Source organism: Sapajus apella, unplaced genomic scaffold, assembly GCF_009761245.1.
Source record: "Sapajus apella isolate SASKATOON/1434 unplaced genomic scaffold, GSC_monkey_1.0 scaffold62, whole genome shotgun sequence".
Taxonomy (NCBI): Eukaryota; Metazoa; Chordata; class Mammalia; order Primates; family Cebidae; genus Sapajus; species Sapajus apella.
The window spans coordinates 17,608,215-17,619,822 of NW_022437002.1; the positions used below are offsets into that span (position 1 = coordinate 17,608,215).

General features: G+C 47.6%; 1 protein-coding gene across 4 annotated transcripts in view; it reads left to right on the forward strand.

Annotated features, from left to right (window-relative positions):
- AKR1A1 (aldo-keto reductase family 1 member A1) overlaps window positions 1-11,608 on the forward strand; it is an 18,947-nt gene that overhangs the window by 2,918 nt on the left and 4,421 nt on the right. For 2 of the 4 annotated variants that reach the window (XM_032247404.1, XM_032247403.1), the window contains one exon: window positions 7,388-7,477. In XM_032247404.1, the coding sequence (XP_032103295.1) occupies window positions 7,394-7,477 (84 nt within the window). In that variant the 5' untranslated portion in view covers window positions 7,388-7,393. Of the gene's footprint in view, window positions 1-3,545; window positions 3,569-7,387; window positions 7,478-7,499; window positions 7,917-11,608 lie in introns of those variants that run through there. The other 2 variants (XM_032247405.1, XM_032247406.1) reach the window with 2 other exon arrangements.

Genomic DNA, 11,608 nt, shown 5'->3' on the forward strand with positions numbered 1-11,608 from the left:
AAAAAAAAAAAATACAGTATATGCTGGGCCTAGTGGCTCACACCTATGATTCCAGCACTTTGGGAGGCCAAGGCAGGTGGATCACCTGAGGTCGGGAGTTCGAGACCAGACTGACCAACATGGAGAAACCCCATCTCTACTAAAAATACAAAATTAGCTGGACCTGATGGCACATGCCTGTAATCCCAGCTACATGGGAGGCTGAGGCAGGAGAATCACTTCAACTGGGAACTAGAGGTTGCTGTGAGCCGATATCATGCCATTGCACTCCAGCCTGAGCAACAAGGCAAAATTCTTGTCTAAAAAAAAAAAAAAAAAAAATACAGTATAACACCTATTTTCCTAGCATTTAGCATTTATACTGTATTAGGAATTATACGTATTCTAGAGATGATTTAAAATATACAGGAACACGTACTTGGGTTATATGCAAATACTGTCCCATTTTATATGAGGGACCGGAGTATCCCAGGATCTTGATATCCAAAAGGGTCCTGGAACCAATCTCCTGTGGATACCACAGGATGAGTATACAGAAAGAAGAGCATGGGTTAGGCCTTGTGCAAGGTGCTTTGGATATAGTATCTCTTGAAATATCAGAACTAAGCGTCAAGCAGCCTTAACTGTTTCCTCCACACTCTGCTACTGGATTTGATGAGTACAGTGTTGGACATGGTGAATCTCAGGTGCCTATGGAACATACTAGTGGAGAAGTCCAGAGGGCATTGAATATACAGAACTGGGGTGTGAAGAATCAAGGCTTAAGGTGATAATTGAAGACACAAATTGCCTGAACCTAGGAGGGGGAGATTGCAGTGAGCTGAGATCATGCCACTGCACTCCAGCCTGGTGACAGAGCGAGACTCTGTCTCAAAAAATAATAATAATAAAACCACAAAAATTAGCTGGTTGTAGTGGCGCGCGCCTGCCATCCCAGCTACTTGGGATGCTGAGGCAGGAGAATCGCCTGAACCTGGGAGTGGGAGGTTGCAGTAAGCCGAGATCACGCCATTGCACTCCAGCCTGGGCAACAAGTGAAACTCCATCTCAAAACAAAAAGATAACATTAGAGTTTCTGAATGCTGCCAGAGGTCCAGGTAGGCAGTTCATGACAAGCTCAGAGTCTGGAATCTGTTAATGCATGGCTAGTCTGGAAAGCAGTTGTATTAAGCAGAAGATGAGGAAGTCAAGAGCTGGCTGAGGATGACTTTCTGTCCTAGAGAAAAACATTTATGTTGCACCCTCATTCTTTGGGAGCTCTTGTTCTTTGCAGATCTCCTCCCACCTCTTTTACCCCTGTCCCTCAAGCCTCATCCCTTTTGGTGTTCAGTTTCACCAGCAAAAGAAAGGGAAAAGCAAGATTCAGGTTTCTTCTTCCTTTTCCCCTTCAGCCAGGGTGTTGTTCAAGCTCCCACCCCAGGTGTAATTTCAGAGCCTTCTCATGTGTGCTGGGTAATCTGCAAGAGGCCAACAGGTCATTGGGCGTTAAGCCCAGGAAACCGGCCTTAGACTCTGGTGGCAGCAGGCCACCAGGTTCCTCTTGTCAACTCCAGACTTGCTTGCTTGATTCCTTAGAAATTTGTGTCCCTGGCCGGGCACAGTGGCTCATGCCTGTAATCCCAGCACTTTGGGAGGCTGAGGCGGGTGGATCACCTGAGGTCAGGAGTTCGAGACCAGCCTGGCCAACATGGAGAAACCCTGTCTCTAAAAAAAGAAAAGAAAAGAAATTTGTGTCCCTGAGAAGTTTGATTATAAAGAGATGCTCAGATTGAACAGTTTTGATTTTGTTTTAGCAGAAAAGAGTGGTTTCCAATGAAGTTATACTAGACCGTGAAATTCTTGGCTGGGTGCAGTGGCTCACGCCTATAATCCCAGCACTTCGGGAGATGGAGGCAGGCAGATCACCTGAGGTTGGGAGTTCGAGCCCAGCCTGACCAACATGGAGAAACCTTGTCTCTACTAAAAATACAAAATGAGCCTGGTGTGGTAGCACATGCCTGTAATCGCAGCTACTTGGGAGGCTGAGGCAGGAGAATCACTTGACCCAGGAGGCGGAGGTTGCGGTGAGCTGAGATCCTGCCACTGCACTCCAGCCTGGGCAACAATAGCCTAACAACATCTCAAAAAAAAAAAAAAATTATTGGGTCAGAAGTATTAGGAAAGACAGTGTTGGTGTATTGGCTTTACTCACAACTTGGCTTTTTTTTTTCTTTTCTTTCTTTTTTTTTTTTTTTTTGAGATGGAGTCTCACTCTGTAGCCCAGGCTGTAGCGCAGTGGTGTGATCTCAGCTCACTGCAACCTCTGCCTTCTGGGCTCAAGCAATTCTCCTGCCTCAGCCTCCCAAGTAGCTGGGATTACAGGCACGTACCACCACGCCTGGCTAATTTTGGTATTTTTTTTTTTTTTTTTTTTTGAGACAGAGTTTCGCTCTTGTTACCCAGGCTGGAGTGCAATGGCGCGATCTCGGCTCACCGCAACCTCCGCCTCCTGGGTTCAGGCAATTCTCCTGCCTCAGCCTCCTGAGCAGCTGGGATTACAGGCACGCGCCACCATGCCCAGCTAATTGTTTGTAGTTTTAGTAGAGACGGGGTTTCACCATGTTGACCAGGATGGTCTCGATCTCTTGACCTCGTGATCCACCCGCCTCAGCCTCCCAAAGTGCTGGGATTACAGGCGTGAGCCACCGCGCCCGGCCTAATTTTGGTATTTTTAGTAGAGATGGGGTTTCACTATGTTGGCTAGACTGGTCTCGAACTCCTGACCTCAAGTGATCCACCCGCCTCAGCCTCCCACAGTGCTGGGATTACAGACATGAGCCACTGTGTCCAGATTTAACTTGTCTTCTTTGAGACAGGGTCTCGCTCTGTCGCCCAGACTGGAGTGCAGTGGCATGATCTCAGCTCACTGCAGCCTCCACCTCCTGGGTTTGGGTGATTCTCTGGCCTCAGGCTCCTGAGTAGCAGCTGGGATTACAGATGAGCACCACCACAACTGGCTGATTTTTTTTTTTTTTTTTTTTTTGAGACGGAGCTTTGCTCTTTTACCCAAACTGGAGTGCAGTGATGCGATCTCGGCTCACTGCAACCTCCACCTTCCAGGTTCTAGCAATTCTCCTGCCTCAGCCTCCCGAGTAGCTGGGACTACAGGCATATGCCACCATGCACCCGGCTAGTTTTTGTGTTTTTATTAGAGATGGGGTTTTACCATATTAGTCAGGCTGGTCTCAAACTCCTGACTTCGTGATCCGCCCGCCTCGGCCTCCCAGAATGCTGGGATTACAGGCATGAGCCACCCCGCCCGGCCACAACTTGTCTTATTACTTGCTCTATCCTGTATCCTTTTAGAAACTAGAAACTAAGATTATATTTATAAAGATATTATTGGCAATTAAATCAATCCCAAGAATGATATTCATGGTGCTGATGAGATCAAGGGAAAAGGTTGTATCTATCTTATTGGCTGTTGGTGTGAACATTTTCTCTCTCTTTCACTTGGATAACTCCGGTTTATTTATTCTTTAGGACTTGACTCAGGAAGAAACGGCTTCCAAGAAGCCATCCTAGCAAGGTTACTCTTTTCTTGCCATCTTTGTGCAGCTTTTGTGCAGAATTTGATCAAATCTCTTAATCACAATGTACTAATATCATCTGTTCCCATTACAAGACCATAAACTGAAAGAAGGCAGGGACCCTATTTAAATATGTTTGTCTCGGCCAGGCGCGGTGGCTCACGCCTGTAATCTCAGCACTTTGGGAGGCCGAGGCGGGTGGATCACGAGGTCAAGAGATCGAGACCATCCTGGTCAACATGGTGAAACCCCGTCTCTACTAAAAATACAAAAAATTAGCTGGGCATGGTGGCGCGTGCCTGTAATCCCAGCTACTCAGGAGGCTGAGGCAGGAGAATTGCCTGAACCCAGGAGGCGGAGGTTGCGGTGAGCCGAGATCGCGCCATTGCACTCCACCCTGGGTAACAAGAGTGAAACTCTGTCTCAAAAAAAAAAATAAAAAATAAATAAATAAATAAATAAATAAATATGTTTGTCTCTTGGGTTCAGCACAAAATTGGAACATTCAATTTACTGACTAAATCAGCATTTTTGGGCCATTTGGAGACTTCTTATTTTCATAACTTTCCAGAGGGGGAGGCTCTAGTTACCTGCTTTGTTTGGTTGGAAATTTACTTGTATCGGCCGGGCGTGGTGGCTCACGCCTGTAATCCAAGCACTTAGGAGGCCAAGGCGGGCGAATCACTCGTGGTCAGGAATTCAAGACCAGCCTGACCAACATGGTGAAACCCCGTCTTTATAAAAAAAAAAAAAAAAAAAGGAAATTTACTTGTATCTAATTTGTCATTTTTCTGCTATACTGAAGTCATGTATATAGTTTCTCCTTCCTGGAAAGACTTCTTCTTCTTGACTGTTGGGAATTCTTAAAAGCCAATGTCAATATTTCTTTGTCCTTGCCCTTTTCTGTAGCATATCATACATGTTTCTATTGTGAGGCATAGTGCATATCTTTCTTTTTTTTTTTGTGACGGAGTTTTGCTCTTGTTACCCAGGCTGGAGTGCAATGGCGCGATCTTGGCTCACCGCAACCTCCGCCTCCTGGGTTCAAGCAATTCTCCTGCCTCAGCCTCCTGAGTAGCTGGGACTACAGGCACGCGCCACCATGCCCAGCTAATTTTTTGTAGTTTTAGTAGAGACGGGGTTTCACCATGTTGACCAGGATGGTCTCGATCTCTTGACCTCGTGATCCACCCGCCTCGGCCTCCCAAAGTGCTGGGATTACAGGCTTGAGCCACCGCGCCCGGCCTAGTGCATATCTTTCTATAGGTTTGTGTTTATTTGCCTTTTCTCCATTAGCTCCTCCTTAGATCCTTGGTTTTGCCACTTCTTAGCTGTAGATTTGGAGTGAATAACTTCAGCTTCACTTTTTTTTTTTTTTTTTGAGTTGGAGTGTCACTCTGACACCCAGGCTGGAGTATGATGGCACAATCTTGGCTCACTGCAACCTCCGCCTCGCATGTTCAAACAATTCTCCCACCTCAGCCTCCAGAATAGCGGGGAGTATAGGTGCACACCACTACACCCAGTTAATTTTTGTATTTTTTGGTAGAAACAGTTTCACCATGTTGGCCAGGCTGGTCTCGAACTCCTAACTTCGAGTGATCTGTCTGCCTCGGCCTCCCTACATGCTGGTATTACAGGCATTTGCCACTGCACCCGGCCTAACTTCACTTCTTTGAGTCTATTTTCTCATCTAAAAAATTAAAGATCTGGACATGGTGGCTCATACCTGTAATCCGAGAGACTCAGGGTGCTGAAGTGCGTGGATAGCTTAAGGCCAGAAGTTCAAGACTAGCCTAGGCAACCTAGCCATACCCCATCTCTAAAATAATTTTAAAACATCCAATTGGCTGGGCTCGGGGGCTCACACCTGTAATCCTAGCACTTTGGGGGGCCAAGGCAGGTGGATTGCCTGAGTTCAGGAGTTCAAGACCAGCCTGGACAACATGGTGAAACCCTATCTGTACTAAAATAGAAAAAATTAGCTGGGCGTAGAGGCATGCACCTGTAGTCCCAGCTACTGGGGAGGCTGAGGAAGGAGAATTGCTAGAATCGGGGAAGTGGAGCTTGCAGTGAGCCGAGATTGTGACACTGCACACTCCAGCCTGGGCAACAGAGTGAGACTCCATCTCTAAAAAAAAAAAAAAGGGCCGGGCGCGGTGGCTCAAGCCTGTAATCCCAGCACTTTGGGAGGCCAAGGCGGGTGGATCACGAGGTCAAGAGATCGAGACCATCCTGGTCAACATGGTGAAACCCTGTCTCTACTAAAAATACAAAAAAAAAAAAATTAGCTGGGCATGGTGGTGCGTGCCTGTAATCCCAGCTACTCAGGAGGCTGAGGCAGGAGAATTGCCTGAACCCGGGAGGCGGAGGTTGCGGTGAGCCCAGATCGCGCCATTGCACTCCAGCCTGGGTAACAAGAGCGAAACTCCGTCTCAAAAAAAAAAAATCCAGTTTTGGTGGCATCGGCATATAGTCCCAGCTACCTGGAAGGCTGAGGCAGGAATATCACTTGAGTTTAGGAGTTCAAGGCTGCAATGAGCCATGATCACACCATTCTACTCCAACCTAGGAGACAGAAAAAGACCCTGACTCTAGAACAGAAGATATACCTTCCTTGTAGGAGCCCATTCAGACCTACCAGCAGGGCTGATCAGACCTCTGTGAGGGGTACTTAGAGAATCTCTGTAGTTCTGACAACCTCCTGGGTACATTCATTTCATTCTGAGAGAAGTCGTCCCTTCCTGGGCCTATTCAGTTACCTGATCTCACTTTCTTTCTTTCTTTCTTTCTTTTTTTTTTTTTTTAGACGGAGTTTCGCTCTTGTTACCCAGGCTGGAGTGCAATGACGCGATCTCGGCTCACCGCAACCTCCGCCTCCTGGGTTCAGGCAATTCTCCTGCCTCAGCCTCCTGAGTGGCTGGGATTACAGGCACGTGCCACCATGCCCAGCTGATTTTTTGTAGTTTTTAGTAGAAACAGGGTTTCACCGTTTTGACCATGATGGTCTCGATCTCTTGACCTCGTGATCCACCCGCCTCGGCCTCCCAAAGTGCTGGGATTACAGGCTTGAGCCACCGCGCCCGGCCCAATTTTATATATTTTTAGTAGAGATGGGGTTTCTCCCTGTTGGTCAGGCTGGTCTCAAACTCCTGAGCTCAGGTGATCTGCCCACCTCGGCTTCCCAGGTGCTGGGATTACAGGCGTGATCCACCACGGCTGCCCTGATAGTACAGGTCTTTAACAGAGATCTTTAGCTTGGCACAAAGAAGGGCAGCCAGGCTGGTGGTCTGGTTAGTGTTTGTCCAGGAGTTACTGGCCATGGTTGGTTTTGGGCACCCTGTCTCTACTGTCTTTGCTCACAGGCACATATATAACCACGTGTTTGTCCTCCACATCTGTCCCCTCTTCCCCACCCCTTCCTGGCCCATGCTTTGCAGTATTCTTTTTGAGACAGAGTCTTACTCTGTTGCCCAGGCTGGAGTGCAGTGACGTGATCTTGGCTCACTGCAACCTCCGCCTCCCGGGTTCAAGCGATTCTTGTGCTTCAGCCTCCCCAGTATCTTGGACTACAGGTGTGTGCCACCATGCCCAGCTAATTTTTGTATTTTTAGTAGAGATGGGGTTTCACCATGTTGGCCCAGCTGGTCTTGAACTCTTGACCTCAGGTGATCTGCCTGCCTCAGCCTCCCAAAGTGCTGGGATTACAGGTGTGAGCCACTGCACCTGGCTGCTTTGCAGTATTCTTGAGAGTGGATATCTGAGACCTGAACAACAGCACTAATCCCTACACCATTCTCTTCCCATCTGTGTTTCAGAGGGCAATGGCAGTTTCCTGTGTTCTCCTGCACACTGGGCAGAAGATGCCCCTGATTGGTCTGGGTACCTGGAAGAGTGAGCCTGGTCAGGTGAGGGATGGGAGAAGAAAAGAAAAACTTGTGAAGCCTCTGCCTGCATTTTTCTAGCAGCTCCAGCTCCATACTGCCCTTCCAGTAGGGATGAGCCTGGAGAGCAATGGGAAGAGATAACAGAAGGGTACAGTTATACACCCTGGACTTCTCCAGCTGACTCAGAGTGGGCTGAGGGGTCCAGCAGAGCCAGGGCCATCGGAAGGACATCTTTCTCTAACTGGATCTGCACTGAGTGCTGTGGCAGACATGGGGCCCCTCTGTGACCATTCCTGGGCTATGACCCCTAATATGGCAGTTATCACCCTGTGCTGTGATCATGTCTCCTCTCCCACATGGGGCTTTTTGAGGGCTGGGCCTTTCCGTACTGCTCAGTCCAGAATTAGGCACAAAGCAGATGTCAAGATTTGAAGAACTAGGTGAATTGTATAAACCAAAGGTCAGGAAGCTTTTTTTTTTTTCTTCTTGAGACAGGGTCTCGCTCTGTCACCCAGGCTGGAGTTCAGTGGCATAATCTTGGCTCGTGGCAGCCTTGACCTCCTGAACTCAAGTGATCCTCCCACCTCAGCCTCCCAAGTGCTGGAACTACAGGCATGTGCCACTATGCCTAGCTATTTTTTGTATTTTTAGTAGAGTCAGAGTTTCGCCATATTGGCCAGGCTGGTCTCGAACTCCTGACCTTGTGATTCACCTGCCTCGGCCTCCCAAAGTGCTGGGATTACAGGTGTGAGCCACCGCACCCAGCCAGCAAATTTTTTTTTTTTTTTTGAGACTGAGTCTAACTCTGTTGCCCAGGCTGGAGTGCAGTGGTGTGATCTCCACTCACTGCAACCTCCACCTCCTGGGTTCAAGTGATCTTGTGCCTCAGTGTCCCAAGTAGCTGGGACTACAGGCATGAGCCACCACGCCTGGCTAATTTTTGTATTTTTAGTAGAGACGGGGTTTCACCATGTTGACAAGGCTAGTCTCGAACTCTTGACCTCAGGTGATTTATCTGCTTTGGGCTCCCAAAGTGCTGGGATTACAGGGCTGAGTCACCTCCCCTGGCCACTAACTTTTTTTTAAAGAAAAAGATGGGGTCGAGTGTGGTGGCTGATGCCTGTAATCCCAGCACTTTGGGAGGCTGAGGCAGGAAGATGGCTTGAGCTCAGGAATTTGAGATCTGACTGGGCAATATATTGAGACCCTGTCTTTACAAAAATTTAAACAATGAGAACCTGACTGTGGTTCCAACTACTTGAGAGGGCTGAGTTAGGAGGATTGCTTAAGTCTGGGAAGTCAAGGCTGCAGTGACCTATGATCATGCCACTGTACTCTAGCCTTGGCAACAGAGCGAGACCATCTTAAAAAAAAAAAAAAAAAGTGGTCTGGGCACAGTGGCTCACATCTGTAATCCCAGCACTTTGGGAGGCAGAGGCAGGTGGATCACAAGGTCAGGAGTTCAAGACCAGCCTGGCCAACATAGTGAAACCCCGTCTCTACTAAAAATACAAAATATCCTGGTGTGTTGGCGTGCACCCATAATCCCAGCTACTCGGGAGACTGAGGCAGGAGAATCACTTGAACCCAGAAGGCAGAGGTTGCAATGAGCCGATATCACACCACTACACTCCAGCTTGGACAACAGAGCAAGATTCTGTCTTGTAAAAAAAAAAAAAAAAGGTAAACTGGGCACAGTGGTTCACACCTGTAATCTCAGCACTTTGGGAAGCCAAGGCGGGTGGATCACCTGAGGTCAGGAGTTTGAGATCAGCATGGCCAACATGTTGAAACCCTGTCTCTAATAAAAAAATTAGCCGGGTGTGGTGGCAGGTGTCTGTAATCCCAGCTACTTGGGAGGCTGAGGCAGGAGAGTTGCTTGAGCCTAGGAGGCAGAGGTTGCAGTGAGCTAAGACCGTTCCACCGTACTCCAGCATGGGCAATAAAGCAAGACTCCATATAAAAAAAAAGTTTAAAAAGTTAAAAAAACAAGATGGTTAATACTTTTGATTCTATTAGACAAATTACAGATGGAGGTGATTATATACTCAACTTTTTTTTTTTTTTTTTTTTTTTTTGGGACGGAGTTTCACCCATGTTACCCAGGCTGGAGTGCAATGGCGCGATCTCGGCTCACTGCAACCTCCGCCTCCTGGGTTCAGGCAATTCTCCTGCCTCAGCCTCCTGAGTAGCTGGGATTACAGGCACGCACCACCATGCCCAGCTAATTTTTTGTATTTTTAGTAGAGACGGGGTTTCACCATGTTTACCAGGATGGTCTTGATCTCTTGACCTCGTGATCCACCCGCCTCGGCCTCCCAAAGTGCTGGGATTACAGGCTTAAGCCACCGCGCCCAGCTATACTCAACCTTTTAATAAGTAACAACTTCAAAATATAAAATGTAGTTCTTAACTCAAGGGCTGTTAAAAAAACGTTGATAATTGACTGACTCCTGGTGTAGACCTTTTTAGCTGAAGGGAGTCTGGGAGTGTAGACCTGCGTTCTTCTTTCTTTTTTCTTTTTTTGAGATGGAGTCTCACTCTATAGCCCAGGCTGGAGCACAGTTGTGCAATCTTGGCTCACTACAACCTCCGCCTCCCAGGTTCAAGTGATTCTCCTGCCTCAGCCTCCCTAGTACAGTAGCTGGGACTACAGGCACGTGACACCACACCTGGCTAATTTATTGTATTTTTATTAGGGATGGGGTTTCACCATGTTAGCCAGGATGGTCTTGATCTCCTGACCTTGTGATCTGCCCGCCTTGGCCTCTCAAAGTGCTGTGATTACAGGCGTGAGCCATCACATCCTGTTGTAGACCTGCTTTCTTAGCATGGATGTAGCTATGAGATATGGCTCCTGCCTGGAATGGGGCATTTCCCCAGGGCTTTTTCCTTCTTCCTTGGAAATCTTGAGTCAGAGTGAAGAGAAGCTAGGGAATTAAGTTTGAGAGAAGCCCCAGCAGAGAACAGAATACAGAAACTGGTATTTGTGGTGTGCTTGGATGACATGTGCCTTTTTTCCCTTTTGCTTTCTTTCCTATAGCTGCCTAGGAGCCTGCAGTCAGGGTCCCTGTGCTTCAGGCAGGCACTTGACACAGCCTGGGATAAGTCTAGGAGCTAGGTCAAGGCAGGGGTGGGAGCCAGAGCCAGGGCCAAGGTGGGGCATGGAACAGCAGGGGTTAGATGTTAAGGGAAGTACATCTGCACCCAGGTGGGGATGTTGAATGCTATGCCAGGCACCCACAACAAGAGCTTTGGGTTCTTTAGTTTTGCTGCTGAAGCCATGTTTCCAGTCTGGATTTTAGCAAAATTAACTGACCTATCATTCTACCTGATGCCTGTTTTCTTCTCTCTCATTAGGGGGTTCTGGGTCCAGCTTCCAGCCCATTTATCTGCCTTCCTTAATCTTTTCCCCCTTCTCACTCCCTTGCTGGCCTGAGCTCCCAGAACTCCCAGAGTCTGTCTACATGACTCCCTGAGGGTCTTTCCCTGTATGGCCTTGGCCTAGGAATTTTTTTCTTAAGTTTCTCTAACCAACTCCTTAGAACTTAGAACTCATTTCCATGTTCTATACTTCTTTTTTTTTTTTTTTTTGAGACAGAGTCTCGCTCTGTTGTCCAGGCTGGAGTGCAATAGTGTGATCTCAGCTTACTGCAACTTCAGCCTTCTAGGTTCAAGCAATTCTCCTGCCTCGGCCTCCTGAGTGAGTAGCTGGCATTACAGGCGTGTGCCACCATGCTCAGCTAATTTTTGTATTTTTAGTTGAGATGGGGTTGCACCATACTGGTCAGGCTGATCTTGAACTCCTGACCTTGTGATCTGCCTGCCTCAGCCCCCCAAAGTGCTAGGATTACAAGTATGAGCCACAGCGCCTGGCCTATACTTCTTTTTTTCTGTCTATTTATCCATCTGTCTTCTGATTGAATTTTTTTTTTAATTTTTTAAAAAATTTTTGTTTTTTGTTTGTTTGTTTGAGACAAAGTCTCACTCTTGTCCCCCAGGCTGGAGTGCAATGGCATGATCTCGGCTCACTGTAACCTCCACCTCCCGAGTTCAAATGATTCTCCTGCCTCAACCTCATGAGTAGCTGGGATTACAGGTGCCTGCCACCATGCCTAATTTTTGCTTTTTTTTTTTTTTTTTTTTTTTTTT